The 19,596-nt window shown below is 47.6% G+C and overlaps 1 protein-coding gene across 5 annotated transcripts in view; it reads left to right on the forward strand.

Moving 5' to 3' along the window:
- Positions 1-19,596, forward strand: part of smyd3 (SET and MYND domain containing 3) — a 921,006-nt gene that overhangs the window by 794,721 nt on the left and 106,689 nt on the right. For all 5 annotated transcript variants that reach the window (XM_041182999.1, XM_041183000.1, XM_041183002.1 and 2 more), the window contains one exon: positions 6,181-6,291. In XM_041182999.1, coding sequence (XP_041038933.1) covers positions 6,181-6,291 — 111 coding nt within the window. The remainder of the gene's footprint in view (positions 1-6,180; positions 6,292-19,596) is intronic.

Here is a 19,596-nt window from a genome sequence, read left to right on the forward strand (position 1 = left end):
TTTTGCCTTGGTTGAGTGTCAATGATGACAAAACCCGAAAATTATGACAGAATTTAAAAGCAACAAGCCTTGCTTTGTTTTTATCTTTATAAAATAAATCTCCAAAGCTCTCTTTTACTGGGAGGGGAAGAAGTGGTTCACTTTCCAACTTCTATCACCCTACCTTTAACTGTCCAGCAAATCAGTTATGCAGTCTTTGAAGCTACAGTTATTATCACGGTAATGATTGGTGGCAGACAGCCAGGCTGTTACTCCCTGCAGTCAAGGACACAGTGAAATAAAAGCAAAAAACTGCGGATGCTGGAAATCCAAACACAAATACCTGGAAAAACTCAGCAGGTCTGGCAGCATCGGTGGAGAGGAACACAGTTAACGTTTCGAGTCCGCATGACCCTCAACAGAACTAAGGAAAAATAGAATAGGGCCTTCTCTATTTTTCCTTAATGCTGTTGAAGAGTCATACGGACTCGAAACGTTAACTGTGTTCCTCTCCACCGATGCTGCCAGACCTGCTGAGTTTTTCCAGGACATAGTGAACCTGCCTTTACCTGGTCCTGTATCACGACACACACAAGAGATACTTTGCGATGAGAGGCTGATGGACGTACTTACAAACAGCTTAAGAGCTGGCCACAGCTGTATCTCACCCATTGCTTTTTTGAACTTTTACAGCCTGAGCTATGAATGCGATCGGCACTGATATTCCCACAGTGAACACCTCAGATTTTGGCTCACCTTGTGATCACCTTTCGTGGCCACAGCAGTGAAGCCTTTTACTGGGGCCAGCCTCTGCTGGCCTCTTGAACAATCTGAAAGCTGGGCATATATTTAAAAAAAACTCAGTGCTTTGTTAGAGAACTAAGAGCCAGTTCAGTCCTTCTCTATGCTAGCGTATTTGTGTTAAGAAGGAAGACCTGCATTTATATAGCGCCTTTCATGACCTCAGGACATACCAGAGCACTTTACAGTCATTGTACTGTAGTCGCTATTGTAATGTAGGAAACACAGCAGTCAATTTGCACACAGCAAGCTCCCATAAACAGTAAAGTGATAAAACATCCCAGATAATCTGTATTTTTTTGTTATGTTGGTTGAGGAATGATAATCAGGACACCAGGGTTAACTCACCCGCTCGTCTTTGAAATAGTGTCATGGGATCTTTTATATGCATCTGAGAGGGCAGACGGGGCCTCAGTTTAATATCTCAGCTGAGAGGCGGCACCTCCAACAGTGCAGCACCCCCTTAGTGCTGCACTGGAGTGTTAGTAGAGATTTTTGTGATCACGTCTCTGGAGTGGGACTTGAACCCAGGAATTCTAACTCCGAGGCAAGAGCATTGTCCACTGAGTCGCAGTGAGCCTTGCTATTTTCCTGCATGGCTTTCAGTCTCTCCTGTGGGGTACGTACTTAAGAGGCTGGAGCTGCCTTGCAGACAGCACTCAGTTGTTCGCACCTCACACGCCGCACTACAAACAGGTCAAAATTACAAAGATGAGAACTTGAAGAAAGTCAGAACTTTCATGCTAATTTCACGTAAGCCAGAGCTGGAAATTTGCGGATACATATTGATGAGGCAAATTTCCTTCCCAGGTAGCGATTAATCTCTGATTGATTTCAAAGAGACAGGACAAGTTCAGTCCTGTCTCCACAGATTAAAACTCTGTGAATTTTACAGCACAAGGTTTCCCCCTGGTAATTCAAAGCCAGTTAACTCACATTTAAAAACGATCCATTGTGCTGTAGGATGAGACATTAAAACAGAGGCCCCATCCACCTGCTTGGGTGAGTATAAAAGCTCCGATGGCACTATTTCAAAGAAGAGCAGGGGAGTTATCCCCGGTCTCCTAGCCAATACGTATCCCTCAACCAACATCGTCAAAACAGATTATCTGGTCATTATCACTTTGTTGTTTTGTGGGAGCTTGCTGTGCGTGTTTCCTATGTTACAATAGTGACTACCCTTCAAAAGTACCTCATTGGCTGTAAAGTGCTTTGAGATGGCCAGTAGTCATGAAAAGTGCTGTACCGATACAAGATTTTCTTTCCTCAAATCGTTTGAATCAAATTACTGGAGGATTCGAATTTCTGAACCATAAAGTGACTGAATTAACAGACTGCAATTCTGTTGTGATAGAATGTGGTCTAATCTGAACAAATGGTGAGCAAAGCTATGGGGAATCTGTTAACTTCTTTAGAAAAAATACTATTTTGTATTTATGAGGCAGCATATGTTTAGATTGAGAAGGTCTTATGGTGCAGTGGGTAACGCCGCTGCCTCTGAATTGGAAGCTCTGGGTTCGAGTCCCACTCCAGGACTTAATAACCACGGAAGATGCGTTGATAACATGGCCAACACACGCCAGTGGCAGGCGGTAAGCGCGGGAGAGATTCCTGGTCAGTCATGTGATGGAAAGGAAGTTGGAGCCTCTACCGTCACGATCCATAGCTCCAGACCACAACATGCAAAAAAGTGTATGTTCCCACAGCAACTCGGACTCCCTGAGTGATCTGTAACACAGCATGTGTTTAAGGTGAAGCCTAACATTGAGGATTTTCAGTTGGATTTTTCTTTCTGACTCTATACTCTGTGTCTGCACTATGAACTGGCACAGTAATAACCAGCTCTCGTTATTGCCCTTCAAGCTGAAGCTCTCTATACTGAGTGGGGAGTCTACAACCAGGAGACATAGCCTAAAAAGTTAGAGCCAGATTTTCCAGAAGTGAAATTAGGCAACACTTTTACACAAGCAGGGAGGGTAGAAGTTCAGAACCCTCCAGCAGCAGTTGATGCCGGGTTAGTTGTTAATTTTAAATATGAGATTGATAGATTTTTGTTGACCAAAGCTATTGAGGGATATGGGACAAAGTCAAAGGACCAAAGATCAGTCATGATCTCACTGCATAGCAGAACAGGCTCGAGGGGCTAAATGGCCTGACCTTCCTCTTGTGTTCTTAGTTTCACCTTTTCATCCTATCACCAGTGGTGCTTTGGGATTTGAATGCAGCCCAGATGGCTGGAATGGAAAACCTCCTCTCTCTTCTGGTGGCCAAGGTTAGATGAAATTGGTTATCACAGCATAACCCAGTTGCTCGTGGACCCGTAGGATCAAACTGACCCTTATTTACTAAAATCAAACATGGACAAGAGAGCTGAACGCCCAAGGTGAGGTAAGAGTGGCTACCTTTGACATCAAGGCTGCATTTGACTGAGTGTGGCATCAAGGAGCCTTAGCAAAACTGGAGTCAATGGGAATCAGGGGAAAACCCTCCACTGGTTGGCGTCATACCTAGCACAAAGGAAAATGGTTGTAGTTGTTGGAGGTCAGTCATCGCAGCTCCAGGACATCACCACAGGAGTTGCTCAGGGTAATGTCCTCGACCCAACCAACTTCAGCTGCATCATCGATAACCTTCCTTCCGTCAAAAGGTCAGAAGTGGGGATGTTCGCTGATGGTTGCGCAATGTTCAGCACAATGTTCAGCACCATTCACGACACCTCAGATAATGAAGCAGTCCATGTCCAAATGCAGCAAGACCTGGACAATATCCAGGCTTGGGCTGAAAAATGGCAAGTAACATTCACGCCACACAAATGCCAGGCAATGACCATCTCCAACAAGAGAGAATCCAACCCTTGCCCCATGATGTTCAATGGCTTTACCATCACTGAATCCCCCACTATCAACATCCTGGGGGTTATCATTGACCAGAATCTGAAGTGGACTAGCCATATAAATATTGTGGCTACAAGAGCAGTTCAGGGGCTAGGAACAATGTGATGAGTAACCCACCTCCTGACTCCCCAAATCCTGTCCACCATCTACAAGGCACAAGTCAGGAGTGATGGAATACTCCCCACTTGCCTGGATAGTGCAACTCCAACAACACTCAAGAAGCTTGACACCATCCAGGACAAACAGCCCACTTGATTGGCACCACATCCACAAACATTCACTCCCTCCACCACCGACGCACAGTAGCAGCAGTGTGTACCATCTACAAGATGGACTGCAGGAATTCACTAAGGCTCCTTCGGCAGCACTTTCCAAACTCGTGACCACTACCATCTAGAAGGACAAGGATAGCAGATACATGGGAACACCACCACCTGGAAGTTCCCCTCCAAGTCACTCACCATCCTGACTTGGAAATATATCACCGTTCCTTCACTATCGCTGGGTCAAAATCCTGGGAACTCCCTTCCTAACAGCACTGTGGGTGTACCTACACCACATGGACTGCAGCGGTTCAAGAAGGCAACTCACCACCACCTTCTCAAGGACAACTAGGGATGGACAATAAATGCTGGCTCAGCCAACGAAACCCACATCCCATGAATGAATAAAAAAACCTCACTGAGGAACTGCAAGTCTGGTTGGTGTGAGGAGTGTAAACTAGGTGGTGCTGAGATATGAGGGAAGCCATATTATTGGGGCAGATGAGACAGAAGACTGGCTTCTACAGCGATTTTGCATATTAGCCTTGCATCTGCAGTAATGTAACTGAAGGCTCATTGATGTTACAAGGGTGACCATCATATCTGGCAATCCCAGGTATCAGCCTTTGTTTGGTGTTGCCACTCTTGACTCTGAGTGAAAACTTTATGAGTTCAAGCTTCAATCTACAATTTTAAACATCGCTAGCACTTCAGCGCCATAATTACACAAGAGTCTTCTCGAAAAAAGAAACATGTTGTTGAAGCTATTCGTCTTGAACTGATCAGGACAGATGCAAGAATGCCAAATTTCAAAGTGAACAACAATTTATACAGCATTAGAAAAGGGTGATGATTGGTTGGCAAGTCAACTCTGGTCGAGGAATTGCCATGGAGAATGTACCAGGGAACTATTCTCATGCATTTTAATTTTTTTTCATGCATTCCTTGTATTATTGTTACCCACGTTGAAATTTGGCACTCAAGCCTCTGTCCCAATCAGTGCAAGGCAAAAAGTTTTGACAACGTGTCTTTTTTTTCAGCAATACTCAAGTTCTGTATTACCACAAACATAAGAACAGGAACACGATAGGCCATTCAGCCCTTCGAGTCAGCTCTGTTATTCAGTATGATATGGGCTGATCTACCTCACTTCCATCTTTCTGCACTTTCCCCATAACCCTTAATTCCCTTGGTATCCAAAAATCTATTGTGTTCTGTCTTGGCTACACTCAATGACTGAGCCTCTACAGCTCTGGGGTAGAGAATTCCAAAGATTCGGAATCCTTTGAGTGAAGAAATTTTTCCTCATCTCAGTCCTAAATGGTTGACTCATTCTCCTGAGACTGTGACCTGAGTTTGAGACTACCCATAAGGGGAAATGTCTTCCCAGCACCTAGCTTATCAATCCCTTCTAGGAGTTTATATGTTTCAATGATATCACCTCTCATTCTCCTAAATTCCAAAGAATGCTGAGGGATGGGCTGGCATATGGGATGAGATGTCAAACTGAGGCATTCTCCCAGGGCCCTGGCTAATTTTGATCCTTCAACGAACAGCACTGAAACAGATTGCCTGGTCACTAATCTCACTAGTACTTGTGGGATCCAGTTGTGTGTAAAGTGGTTTATTGCATTTCTCAAATCACAACAGCGACTTCCAAAGTAATTCATTGGCCGCCAAGTGCTTTGGAACATCTGGAGATGTAAACGTGTCCTTTTCCTCCTTTCCTTCCCTGCCTCCATCCCTTTCTCCTCCTCAGGTACCTGTACTCGGAGACATGCAGAAGGCAGAGTCACCTGAGGAGGCTCCTTCATGCCGTTTTACTGTGGGAGATTGCTGGCAATGACACTTTGTGGTATGGTAATGTTGGGAGTCTCGCACTTCCATGGGTCTCACCAGTTGGCCTGGCCTCCGCCCAGAGTTAAATGTGTGGAAAGAATAAAGATAAATTGTTGAGCTAAGCAAGGGAGGCCTCCTTTTGAGTTTAGATTCCCCAGGACCCCAGTCCTAAATAGAAAAAAAGTGTGTTTATTAAGTGAACCCAGTTTCCAACACGTGGACTGCAATCTCACACTCCCCCATGTTCCTCGCATCGCAACACTTGGAAGGCAAGATGTCACCTTGCGGATGGAATGCAGGATCTTGACAACTAATGCTAACCTGAAATTTTTTGTTTTAGATGATAGAGAATGTTAGCTATTAATGATTCAGCTTAATCATTTATTTTTCCTTCTGCCCACCAGCTGACTATCAGTTACATTGATGTCATGGCAACAAGCCAAGAGCGTCGGAGACAGTTGGAGAAGCAATACTGCTTTGCGTGTGACTGCAGGCGCTGTGAGATAGCAGACAAGGTTTGTTATGTCTGTGTTACTTGGGGAGTTGGGCTGTGTCAAGGTTCTTGTTTCGTTTTTGGGTTTCACCCAGTGCTTCACATAATTCCATTTGAAGGACACTTCACCTGTCCTCTTGCCTCCAATATCTTTTGCATTAAAATCCCAGCACTGAGTAGAGAACGTTTGTTGCAGTGGCTTTCGGGTTCAATTCCTTTGGAAAGGCGAGACGCAGAAACAAGCTGTGGTGTCAGAGTAGGAGACCGGGAGGTGTAGCAGGTTGGGAGACATCGATTCTTCATGTTGATCAGAGAAGTGGGTTTGAATCCAGCACAAGTTGATATGGCAGCAATCTTCTCCCTCTCTCTGCTTGCTGGCTCTAGAGGTTTGATGTTGTGTCAGCCATGGCTCAGTGGATAACACTCTTACCTCTGAGTCAGAAGGTTGTGGGTTTAAATCCCATTCCAGCATAAGAACCTAGGCTGACGCCGCAGCGCAATACTGAGATAGTAGGGCTTGGGTTGGTCCAGGTTGAGTGGAATGCCTGAGGTGGCGGCTGCGGCTAAGGGCAGTGCGCGCGGCTAAGGGCAGTGCGTCCCGCAAGGCATCGAAGCAGCCGTGATAAAAGCCACCAAGAAGCCACCCATGAAGCGAAGGAAATCTCACAAGCAGAGCCATGGATCCAGCCTTCCAGCAGGCTCTTGTCCAAGGCCATGAGTGTCATGAACTCCTTCGCTGTCGGCATTTTCGAGCGCATCACCTCCGAGGCCTCGCACCTCATTCACCACAACAAGCGCCGCACACCATCTCAGCCAGGGGGATCCAGAGCGATGTCCGCCTCATGTTGCCAGAGGAACTGGCCAAATGCGCCAAGGCACGAAAGCAGTCACCAAATGCACCAACTTTGTTTCTGTCGATCATTCTAAAGATTATAAAAAACACTGAGAGAGTGCCGCCTTTTGGATGTGAAATGCTTGGGGACAGCCACTGATTGTGAAAGGCACTAGTTAAATGGAAGTCTTTTCTCTCCTTTATAAAAGATCCTACAAGGCTATTTCAAAGAAGAGCAGAGGAAATCCTCCCCGGCGTCCTGATCAACATTTATTCCTCCATCAACATTGCAGAAAAAAAACAGATTATCTGGTCATTATCACACGCTGGTTGTGGGAGCTTGCTGTGCACAAAAGGACTGCCTCACTTGCTTCATTATAGCTGTGGCTACACTTCAGGTTCAAGATTTAGAAGCAGGAGTAGGCCATTCGGCCCCTTGAGCCTGCTACACTATTCAATAAGTTCAAGAATGAAATGATTGTGTCCTCAACTCCACCTACCTGCCTGCCTCCCCATAACCCTTGGCTCCTTTGTCAATCAAAAATCTAACTTGGCCTTGAATATATTCAATGACTCGGCCTTTATTGTCCTCTGGGAAAGAGAATTCCACACACAAAAGTAAATTCTCCTCATCTTAGTCTTAAATGGGCGACCCTTAATTTTTTTAACTGCGTCCTTTGGCTCTGGACTCACCCACAAGGGGAAACATGCTTTTCACATCCACCCTGTCATGCCCCCTCAGGATATTACGGCCTGAATTTTACCTCTGGCGAGCATGCGCGATCGGCGGGCCCAGGAGCAGCAGGGAAACGGCTCCCGACTGCGATTTCATGGTGGCTGGACAATTAATGGCCGACTAGCATGAAACGCACACTGAAAGGCCCAGCGCTGCCGGGATGGGGGCAGGCGATGATGTCACCGTGGGTGCGGGTGATGATGTCACTGCGGGTGCTGGTGATGATGTCGCTGCAGATGATGATGTCACTGCGGGCGATGATGTCACCGCAGATGATGATGTCACCGTGGGTGATGATGTCACTGCGGGCAATGATGTCACCGCGGACAATGATGTCACTGCGGGCGATGATGTCACCATGGGCTAGCACTGTGAGAGAGCTCCCGGAGGGCAGACCGCTGCCTCGGGGGAGCTGCAGACCTGCAATTGATCAAATAAAGTTTTAAAAAGCTGCAAATAAAACAATGCCCATGCATCACGATCTAGCGCCTGAAAATATACCTCATACAAATGCTGTCCACAGATATTTATTTTTATTTTATCTCATACTGAGATCTCACCCCGCCCTTGGATGAGTTTTGATGAAAAATGTAAAGGTGGCCTGGTCAATTCGCCCGTCCGCCAGCCGTACTATTGAACGGGCCCTGAAAAATGGAAGACAATTGTGCAGTGTATGGGCTTAATCCCCCTCTTAATGGTCAGCGCGCGTGCTTCCATCGCTTGCGCGCATCCGCCAAGCAAAATATTGCGCGAGTGCGCTATGACGTCAGGATGCTCGCCCGGCGTCATCTCACGCAATTTTACCCCCCCCCCCCCCCCATCGGGTTGGGCACACACCCACCCACCTGCAGGACATAAAACTCTGCCCTATACGTGTCAGTGAGATCATCATTCTAAACTCCAATGGATACAGGCCCAACCTGTCCAACCTTTCCTCGTTTGCTAACCCCTTCATCCCAGGAATCAGTCAAGTTGAACCTTCTCTGAACTGCTTCTAGTGTAATTATATCCCCCCCGCCTTATGCAAAGCAAAACCATATAGTACTGCAGATGTGGTTTCAGCAAGGCCCTGTACAGCTGTAACAACACTTTCCTACTTTTATATTCCAATCCCCTCGCAATAAGCACCAACATCCCATTTGCCCTCCTAATCACTTGCTGCATCTGCATGCATAGGACCAGGACACCCAGATCCCTCTGTACCGTAGAGCTCTGCAGCCTGTCTCCATTTAAAGAGAAGTGGGTTTTGGAAAGTGCTTTTTGAGACATCCTGAGATCGGGGAAGGTGCTGTATAGATGCAAGTCCTCCTATTTTTTCCAGTGTGGGACGATCTAGGAAAAGTTTCAGCTCAATTTGCGCTGGGCACTATCCCGCAGCACAATGCTGCACATCCCTGCATGTTAAAACAGACAAATGGAGTGAAACGCCAGCTGTCTCTTGTCGTGGTGAGAGAGCTGTGTTGCGATAAGTTACCTTCAAGCTCAACTTATGAAAACAAAGCAATCATCTGTTACCAAGCGAGTGTAGGAGTGATGTCTGCGATGTGCTGTCACTGCACTGACACCTCCTTGGTAGGAAACATTTGATCAATCAGGGATTGAAGTAGATTCCAATAAAGTTGTTTCTTTTTTACTTGACTCTGCCCAGAGATTTATTTGCTCAGACATACAATGCCTCCCCGCAAATAAATCTCTGGGCAGAATTACTTTTCGAATCAATTTGATTCACTGTGAGTGAGTGAGATGTTCCTCCATCATCTTACAAGGCTCCAAAGGACAGAAGAAAGAATGAAGGAGGCCAGTGAGATTGACAAGTGCTGTGTCAGTTGGGAAACTCCCAGACCACCTCTCCGAATCTTGGCGTTCCCTTTCGTGCAAACCCTGCTGCTCTGCCAAAGGGAGGGAGTTGGTGGAAATGCTCCCTTGCCTTTAGCAGAGCTCTGAAGAAGAGTCATATGGACTCGAAATGTTAACTCTGTTTCTCTCTCCACAGTTGCTGCCAGAGTTGCTGAGTTTTCTCGGCATTTTCTGTTTTTATTTCTGATCTCCAGCATCCAGAGTATTTTGCTTTCACCTTACTACACTGGGGAGGGTGTGGAGACCACAGCTTTCAGACACTGTACAGTGTCGGGGGGGGAGGGGGGGGGGTGGTGGGGGGGAGGCACAGATATCACAGGATCTAGACACAATACAGTAGAAGTTGCAGACTCACTGGATTTAAACAGTATACAGTGAACCTCACTGGATTGAGGCAGTATACAGTGAACCTCACTGGATTGAGACAGTATACAGTGAACATCACTGGATTGAGACAGTATACAGTGAATCTCACTGGATTGGGACAGTATACTGTGAACTTCACTGGATTGAGACAGCATACAGTGAATCAGTTCTGTTGAAGGGTCATGAGGACTCGAAAAGTCAACTTTATTCTTCTCCGCCGATGCTGCCAGACCTGCTGAGTTTTTCCAGGTAATTCTATTTTTGTTTTGGACTTCCAGCATCCGCAGTTTTTTGTTTTTATACGGTGAATCTCACTGGATTCAGAGAGTATAGAGTGAACCTCACTGGATTGAGACTGTGTGCAGTGAACCTCACTGGATTCAGACAGTGTACAGTGAGTCCAACTGGATTCAGACAGTATACAGTGAACCTCACTGGATTGAGACACTGTACAGTGAATCTCACTGGATTGAGGCAGTATACAGTGAATCTCACTGGATTGAGACAGTGTACAGTGAATCTCACTGGCTTGAGACATTTTACAGTGAATGTCACAGTATATACCTAGAAAAGTGGACTTGGTTTGAGTGTCAGACTCAGAAATATTGCTCCAAAATCAATATTGCCATCGGCTCAATGTTTTACATCTTGTCGGTCAAGTCAACATTCAGGCATTTGTCTAGCTTGTGCTTCTGATGAGCAATAGCTCAATGCTTGGTCGCTCACAGCGAGAGAGAGAGAGAGAAAGCTTCCATTTGCTGATTGCAGCACCTTTCACAACTCAATGAGTTTAGTGATATACTGCACAGACTCTGGGACTGGATGATTAATTGCTCAATGCTTGTCATAACCAGGCTATAAATAGCCATTTTATTCAGGTAGCTTTCCACCTGGGTTCAATTTTACGGCCTGAACCCGAGGTGAAATGTGCTGACAGCATAATTTAATGTCCTCCTGAGCACGGGCAGAATGAAGCAAGAAGTCGCTGAGCGTTGGAATGCTGCTGCACGTCTCCGGACTCCGCAGTTGCTGAGACATTTCACTCTGGGACTCAGGCAACAGCTGATGGATCGCCGAGCCTCATTATTATTTAAGACGTTTACCCAGAAAAATGCCGATAACCCAACAAGGTCAGTCAGGGTCTGAGCCGCTAACGTGCCAGTGTCAGCGGTGGCTCAGTGGGCAGCACTCTCGCCTCCGAGTCACAGGTATGTGGGTTCAAGACCCCCCCCCCCCCCCCCCCCCCCCCCCCCACCAGAAACCCACGATCAACATCATGGCCCCCCCCCGCCCCACCCCCCCACCCCCAACCCCCCACTGAGGTCTTTTGGATGAGATGTTAAACCAAGGACCCCATCTGCCCTCTTGGGTGGATGTAAAAGATCCCACAGCACTCCTTCGAAGAAGAGTCAGTGAGTTCCCCATGTTTGTCCTGGCCAATGTTTATCCAACAATCAATCAATATAGGTTAAAAAAAGCAGATTGCCTGGGGGTATTGATCACTGTGCTGTTTGTGGGAGCTGCTGCATGCCCTAGATTACCACAGTGACTAATACACTTCAAGAAAAGGAACTTCATTGGCTGTAAAACGCTTTGGGATGTCCTGTGGTTGTGAAAAGCATCATCTCAATTCAAAATAAAACCAGAAAATGCTGGGGACACTCAGCAGGTCCAGCAGCATCTGTGGAGAGAGAAACAGAGCTAAGGTTTCGAGTCCGTATCCTTTTTCATCCCCACCAGTGCCCCCTCACCCCCACCCCATCCCCGACAGAGCCATCTGTTACTTGTTCCATGTTGTTCTTTCACACAATGCTACCCTTGTTCTGCTATCATCACATTCTGCTCTCTTACCTTTATGACGCTATCAGCACCTTATTTAGCACTAACCACGACCACTAATGCTCCCTTTGCCCTTTAGTTCATGACGTCTTTGTCAAACCCTCCTTTGCCCCCACCTATCGCTGGCCTTCTATCCAGCTCCACCTGCCCCACCCCCTTTAACAGTATAAATTTCATCACATTTCCACTTTTCCTTAGCTCTGAAGAAATGTCGTACGCACTCGAAACGTTAACTCTGTTTCTCTCTCTACAGACGCTGCCAGACCTGCTGAGTTTTTCCAGCGTTTCCTGTTCTTATTTCAGATTTCCAGCATCCACAGTCTTTTGCTTTTCTTTCAGTTTATAAATTCAAGTCTGGCTCTTATCCTGGGTTCGAATTGGCCTTTATATCAGATAGAAATTTCAGCAGGTCGAAACATCCTCATTTTTAAGTTTTGTGGCAGGGCTTGGCTGGTTTGCCTCACGATAAGTTTTGAGACTAGGCTACAGTTAAGGCCTAGCTGGCATGAGCAGCTACAGTCATCCAAGAATGAGTTAACTGTGTCAGGGAGGTACAGTGAAGACAATCAAACATCGACAGAGGTGACCACGAGCTCTCACACAGATAGAAACACGCTGACAATGAACATGGCCTGTATTGACGGGTGAACAATAACAGGTTGTTTGGCTCCCTGTGTTGATGTTTGTCTTTCAGTCCCCAGTCCTCCTGTTCCCAAAACTCTCTATTCCCTTTTTCCTTCAACCGTCTATTTAATCTGCTCTGGCACGGGGCTGAATTTTAGTTCCAGGCCCCCGAACCCGATGCCGGACTGAATTCCGGGTGGGAAACCCGGAGTTGGCCGTGGCAGGACCCTGGAACAAATTTTCGAGGAGGCAGCCAGCTGAGAGGGCACCTCGGTGAGCACTGCCTAATTAAAGGGGGGCAGGCAGACTCTGCAGCCGCTAGGGTCGACGGGAGAGCCCTAGGCTCTGGGCGGCCTCCATAGGAGGGAGATGACGAGGGCTCCTCAGGGTGGAGACACCCTCTGTCAACTTGCAAGTGACACGGAATATACTATGTCCACAGCTGCCAGGACAACCCCTCCACAGCCCCTCACAGCCCAGCGGGTCTGTGCTGGGCTGCTTTGCAAGACGTGCCTCTGGCCTGCCATCCCCACCCCCCGGCCCTGGCCTGTCACCGGGAGACCATCTCCATGCCATCTACAGGCTCCAACCACATCGGAAGATCCAGATGCCATCTGATGTGCGCCCACGTTTGGCTCCTCAGTTAGCCTAATTAGCTAGTGGATGAGTAGCCATTAACCCCCCAGAAGCTGCCTCCCTAAAAACAGGCCAGAGGCAGGAACCTGCCATCAGATGGGTACGCTGCACAGTAGCGAGAAATTGCCGGAACACCTGCCTCCAAACCCCCTCCGCCTCGGGATGAAAGTTTTGTCCTTTTCGGCCACTGACTCTGCATCCCTTAGAGCTTCCATGTGTTTTAATAAAAAGTTTCGCCTGCCATCACTCTGAACCTTATGCCTGGAAGAGATGAGTTTTGTGGCAGGGCCTGGCTAGTTTACCCCACAGTAAGTTTTGAGACCAGGCTTATAGATGAGGCCTAGCTGGCATGAGCAGCTATAGTCGCATCAGAATGAGTCAGCAAGGTGTAGTGAAGGCAATCAAACATCCACAGGATGTGGGCAGCATTTATTGCCCCTGTTCAGAGGGCATTTAAGAGTCAACCACATTATTGTGGATCTGGAGTCACATGTAGGCCAGACCAGGTAAGGACAGCAGATTTCCTTCCTAAAGGGGCATTAGTGAACCACATGAGTTCTTACGACAATGGTTATCATTAGACTTTTAATTCTAGACTTTTATTGAATTTGAATTCTACTATTTGCCATGTCATGGGATTTGAACCTGGGTTCCCAGAGCAATACCTCTGGATTATCCACCCAGTGACAATACCACTGCCTCCCTACACATGGCCTGTATTGACAGCGAACAATAACAGGCCTCATAAGCAGAATCAGGCTTATCACAACACCCCAAAGCCACGAGCTAGGAGGGGAGGCTGAATGAATGAGAATCTCAGTCTAATGGTCGAGACCTGGTTTTCAGGGAAAAATGTGCTTTACAGGGAAAAAATGGTTGGAGGTGGGATACGATTCCCAAAACACCAAGGAAAATCTTCAACTTCCCAAGTGATTCTTCTTCTTGAAGGAGGTCCGACCCACAGCACACGATCTCCATTTTGGCTAGGTCAAGGAGACAGGTCTCAAATCCACCCCAGCCCAAACGGGGATCGAGCCTAGGGTTGCCAACTGTGATTAAATGTATTCCTGGAGGTTTCACCACAGGATTTACCCCCATGCTCCAGCTGTTTAAAAATAAGGGGTCATCCATTTAAAACGGAGATGAGGCGAAATTTTTTTCTCTGAGGTTTGTGAGTCTTTGGAACTCTCGCCCTGAAAAGGCAGGAGAAGCAGAATCTTTGAATATTTTTAAGGCAGAGGTGGATAGATTCTTGGTAAGCAAGGGGGTGATAGGTTATTGAGGTAGGTGGGATGCAGATTTGAAGTTACTATCAGATCAGATCTTATTAAATGGGGGAGTAGGCTCGAGGGGCTGAATGCCCAGCTCCTGTTCCTTATTCATATTAGTCAGCCAACACATCAATCCTTGGGACATGCTGCCTTCCTACACCAATCAGAAAGCAAAAAGACTCCTCACCCAATTGGATGATGCTTGACTGTCAGCCAAACAGCCTCTTTTTCCCCCATTTTCAATATTTTTACAAAAATGACAAAAAAAAACCCAAATCTTTTTGAAGGGCCTGATGAATTTTCCTCTAGGGTTGCACACAGCAGTGTCCTGGAGATTGACCTTCAATTCCTGGAGACTCCAGGCCAATCCTGGAGGGTTGGCAACCCTAACTGAACCTCATTTTGTTGGCACCAATCTGACCCATGCTGGCTGCCCAGCCAACTTTGACATGCACATGGTGTGCCTGGAGCCAAGAATAGTGATGGGAGGGGACCCAATTTCTTTCCATCACATGGCTGAACAGGAATCTCTCCCGCTCTTACTGCCTGCCACTGATGTGTGTTGGAAGGATTTGCAGGGCGATACCCACATTGTGAACGCACATTCCTTGGCCATCAAGTCCTGGGGCGCGACTTGGACCAGGAGGTTCTGGCTTAGAGGCTGGAACGCTACCCATTGTGCCGCAAGACCTCCTCCTCCCTTGTGTTTAAAAATGGAATTTCACTTATTTACCAGGTTGTCAACAACAAGCCACTGGGGCCTTGATCAGAGTAGGCTTCAACCCTCTAAAACAACTGGCAGAGCAGGCAGAAGAGGGTGGCTGGTAGAAATGAACTTGAGGGATGTTGAAGCGAGGATAACACCGCTGAATCAGCACACGCCAGTTTATTGGCAATTCATCTTTAGAGGAAACATAACCAAATTTTGTCGCCGAACCAGGTGCAGATGTGTGTAGAAATCGGAAGCCCCGCTCAGCTGTTGTGGCGCTTTAATTTCTGAGTGCTTCTGCCTCTCCATTCTCACCAATGTTCCGTTTGGCTGACAATCCAGACCTGGTGCACTTGATGCGCATAATGATTAGTGACTCTGCTGCCGTAATTGGTAAAAGCTGATTTCGAGTGTGAAATTAAATCCTAATGCTCATGTTTTTGTGCTTGTTCAAAAATCGTTTAGCCTTTCAGCACTTTCAGATTTACAATTGATAAATTATAATGGTCTCGAAATAAATGTTGATGCTTGCAGCAGTGTGCGTTTGTGATCCGTGCCACATTTCTTGTCCGGTAAATCTCATTTGTTTTGACGTGTGTTTTGCATTCATTAGGGAAAAGGGCATCCTTTTGGAAAATGCTAAAGTAGTTCCTGAATGGAGGGTTGGGGGTGTGTGGGCTGGGGTAGGGTGGGGTGAGGAGGGGTCGCTTGCAGGGGCCAGGGTTGATGTCCTCTCACCCACAGGATGCGGGAAGCCTACTGAGGCAAAGAAAAGGCGAATTAAGGCCACTCAGCAGCTGGAATTTACATGTTCACCCACTGAGGCCAAAATACGACCAGGGAGAGAGGCAACCCCCCTCCCCCCCTCAAATAGTGGCAGACCAGGATTGGTGAAACGATGAGCGTGACCCTTCCCTTCAGAAGTCGCGTCGGGCACCCTGACGCCAACATGGCTGCAGGGTGGGGAACCGGACGCTCGGAAATTCAACCGATGTCAGGGCCCCTGACCCCCCCCCCCCCCCACTCCCCCACCCACCCATCAAAACAGAAATCCAGCCCCTCGTCCCTTCTTCTGGGCTCAGCTGCGAATAGTCTCACGCCGGCAGGGTTTTTAGCTCGGGGGAGGGGGTTTTGCAGGCGCGCGATCCTACCCGCTCGAGCGCAAAATAGCGGGTGATGACCGTCAGAGGGGCCTCCGGCTGCCAACACCCGCTCACGCGGTATTTCGGTCAGTGGGCAGGCGCGCGAGTCGGAATCGCGCCCGCCGACAATCAAGAGGGGCAGTTGAGCCCGTCAAAGCTCCAACCGCCCCCGCCCCCCGCCCCCCCCCCCCCCCCCCCGATTTGTCATGGCCGGGCGAACCTGCCAGGCGGACTTTGCGTTTTTTGTTGAAGCCTCATCCAAGGGCGGGATGAGGTGTCCGTTATTAAATTTAGAAAAATCAAAAAAAAAACAGATGGACAGAATTTTGGTCGCGTGGACGTTCAGGTGACTGATTCTAATGCCCGGACATTTTTCTTTTCCCGGGTTTTGAAACCTTTATGTATTGTTTTTAAATTCCTCGGCTCCCTGAGGCGGCTCTCTCTGCCTTCAGGGAGCTTTCATTCCGCGCTTGCCCTTGCCCCCCCCCCCCCCCACACACACGCCGGCACATACGTCAGCGCCCGGCCCCACCCCGGCAGCGCCGAGCTTTTCAGTGTGCCAGCTTCAGGCCGGCTGGCCAAAAAATCCTGCCCACAATCCCCCCCCCACCGTCCCACATTCTACATCCCGTGGGCTACTTCTCAGCTCCTTTTGCCCCGCCCTCCGCCCCCAACGTCTGGCTGCAAGTCCCACCACCCCAACATCCCCACTCCCTTCGCCGCACCATTGCCGGCCTCGCCATCAGCGCCATGGGACAAACTGTGACGCCGAGCTACAGAGGGAGGCTTCAGGCCGGATGAACAGAAGCTCGATCAAAGAGGCAGGGTTTAAGCAGCGCCTTGAAGGAAGAGAGTGAGGCAGAGAGGTATAAGGAGGGGAAATCAAGAGAGCTCAGGGTCCAGGCAACTGAAAGCACCAATGACAGAGTGGTTAAACTCGGGGATGGGTGGGGGGGGGGGGGGCCCTCGAGGTATTATACTCACCAAATAGCCGACAGAGGATTCCTTCCCCCATGGCCTCTTACATTCCTTTCCGAACCACGGACCTGACAAACTCTACTGGGCCAGGATTTTCAGAAGATACACAACAGTCAGAATCCCATCTGCAACATTTCCTTCAACCTGTGCAAGTGCCATAAATAACATGGCCTTTGCTCTGAACTACAGCTGTGCTGATGCTACCACCTGACACAACTGCTGGGACATAGATTGTGTATATAAGACATCTGGACTGGTGATATCCATGCGCTCGTTGACAGGCAGAGTTTTAGCATGAAGACCGAGTGATTTACACCCCTGACCCCGACATTGTCACCGACCAGTTTTACCCCTCCAAGGCACGGTGCTGTAATTCTAGTACATGATCCCTACCTGAACTCTTACATTGCTCACTGTAAATTATAACCGTCACAAGCTACTGTTTGCAAGCTGTAGATTTTCCCGCTTTGGACCCTCCATGGAGCCTTCAATCTGTAATGAAGCATTTATGCTCGGCAGTGGTGCCTCCTTGCTGAAGCTTCTGTAGAATTTGTTCTACCCTGTAAGGATTGAGCGATTCTGCATCTCCAGCACAAAGCTAAAGCATGCAATCGAAAGCTACCGGCCAGCACTAATTGTCTATGTTACCCTTGAGAAAGTGGTGCCTTCTTGAACTGCTTTGCCTTTTCTGTCTTGGTTTAACACAACTGAGCGGCTTTCTAGGCCATTTCAGAGGGCAGTTAAGAATCAACCACATTGCTGTGGCTCTGGAGTCACGTGTAGGCCAGACTGGGTAAGGACAGATTTCCTTCCCTAAAGGACATTAGTGAACCAGGTGGGTTTTTAAGGCAAACCAATAGTTGCGTGATCATCATCAACACTGAGACTAGCTTTTTACTCCAGATACATTTAATCCTAAACTCAATTAATTAAATAAATCCAAACTCCTCCAGTTGCCGTAGCAGGAATTGCACTCATACCTCCAGAGCAATGGTCCGGGCCCCTGGATTACTATCCAGTACCATTACACAGATCCATTGGCACAGTTTTGATGTACCTAGCTGTATGAATAACCTTAAGTGTATTCAATCCCTGCCCTATGTCCACTGATGATCTGAATGATTAAGTCTGATTAATAGGGAAGATGGTGGTGTAGCGATAATGTTAGTGCACCAGTAATCCAAAGGCCCAAGCTAACAGTTTGGGGACAAGGGTTCAAATCCCAATAAGATAAAAGCAAAATGCTGCTGATGCTGGAAATCTGAAATACAAACAGAAAATGCTTAAAAAAAAACTCAGCAGCATCTGTGGCAGAAGAAACAGAGTTAACATTTCAAGTCTGTATGATCCCTCTTCAGAAGGAGGGTCATTCAGACTTGAAACATTAACTCTGTTTCTCTCTCCACAGATGCTGTCAGACCTGTTGAGTTTTTCCAGCATTTTCTGTTTTGATTTTGGCTCAAATCCCAGCATGGCACCTGGAAGAATTTGAAATAATTAATAAATCTGGAATATAATGCTAGTCTCAGTAATGGTGACTGTGAAACTAATGTCAATTGTCGTGGAAACCCATCTGGTTTAGTGGAGGAAATCTGCTGTCCTTACCTGGTCCGGCCTTTGTCTGATTCCAATGGGGTCGAGTCCGACTGGTCTCTGAAATGGCCTAACAAGCCACTCAGTTCAAGGGCAATTCGGGATGGGCAACAAATGCTGGGCCTTGTCAGCAATACCCACCTCCCATGAAGGAATTTTTTAAAAACCCTTCTGAGAGAAAGAAATTCTCACCTCCTTCTAAAACTGCGTCCTCTAGCTCCAGTCTCCTCCACAAGAGGGAATATCCACCTTAACAAGCCCCCTCAGGATGTTTCAGTATGATCACATCTCATTTATCTGAACTCCCGCGGGCTTAGGCCCAACCTGTTCAGCCTTTCCTCATAAGATGAGCCCTTTATCCCGGGAGGCTTATGTATACCCCAGTGTGCAGCTTGTTCAGTGTCAGAGTAGTGAGATAGAGGGGACCACACACCATACGGTGCCCACTGACTATTTGCACCTTTAACTCCTGCCTATGCAGCAAGAAGAATCCAGATATGTTTGCACTGCTGGAGAGTTTGCGATATGGGTGTAATGTAAGAACGTTAAATTTCTACCATACGTTCACATTCCAAGGAAATCCCAAAGCCCTTAACAGGTCATGCATTGTTTTTGTTTCTGAATTGTAGTGGCTGTTGGTGTTTGGTCAAGTGCGCTGGTCACTTCACGCACAGTAAGATCCCAAAACAGCAAATGTGATGTGAGAGGTTCATCGAGGGATTTTTTTTGGAAGTTTTGGGGTTG

The sequence above is a fragment of the Carcharodon carcharias genome, chromosome 2 (assembly GCF_017639515.1).
Source record: "Carcharodon carcharias isolate sCarCar2 chromosome 2, sCarCar2.pri, whole genome shotgun sequence".
NCBI lineage: Eukaryota > Metazoa > Chordata > Chondrichthyes > Lamniformes > Lamnidae > Carcharodon > Carcharodon carcharias.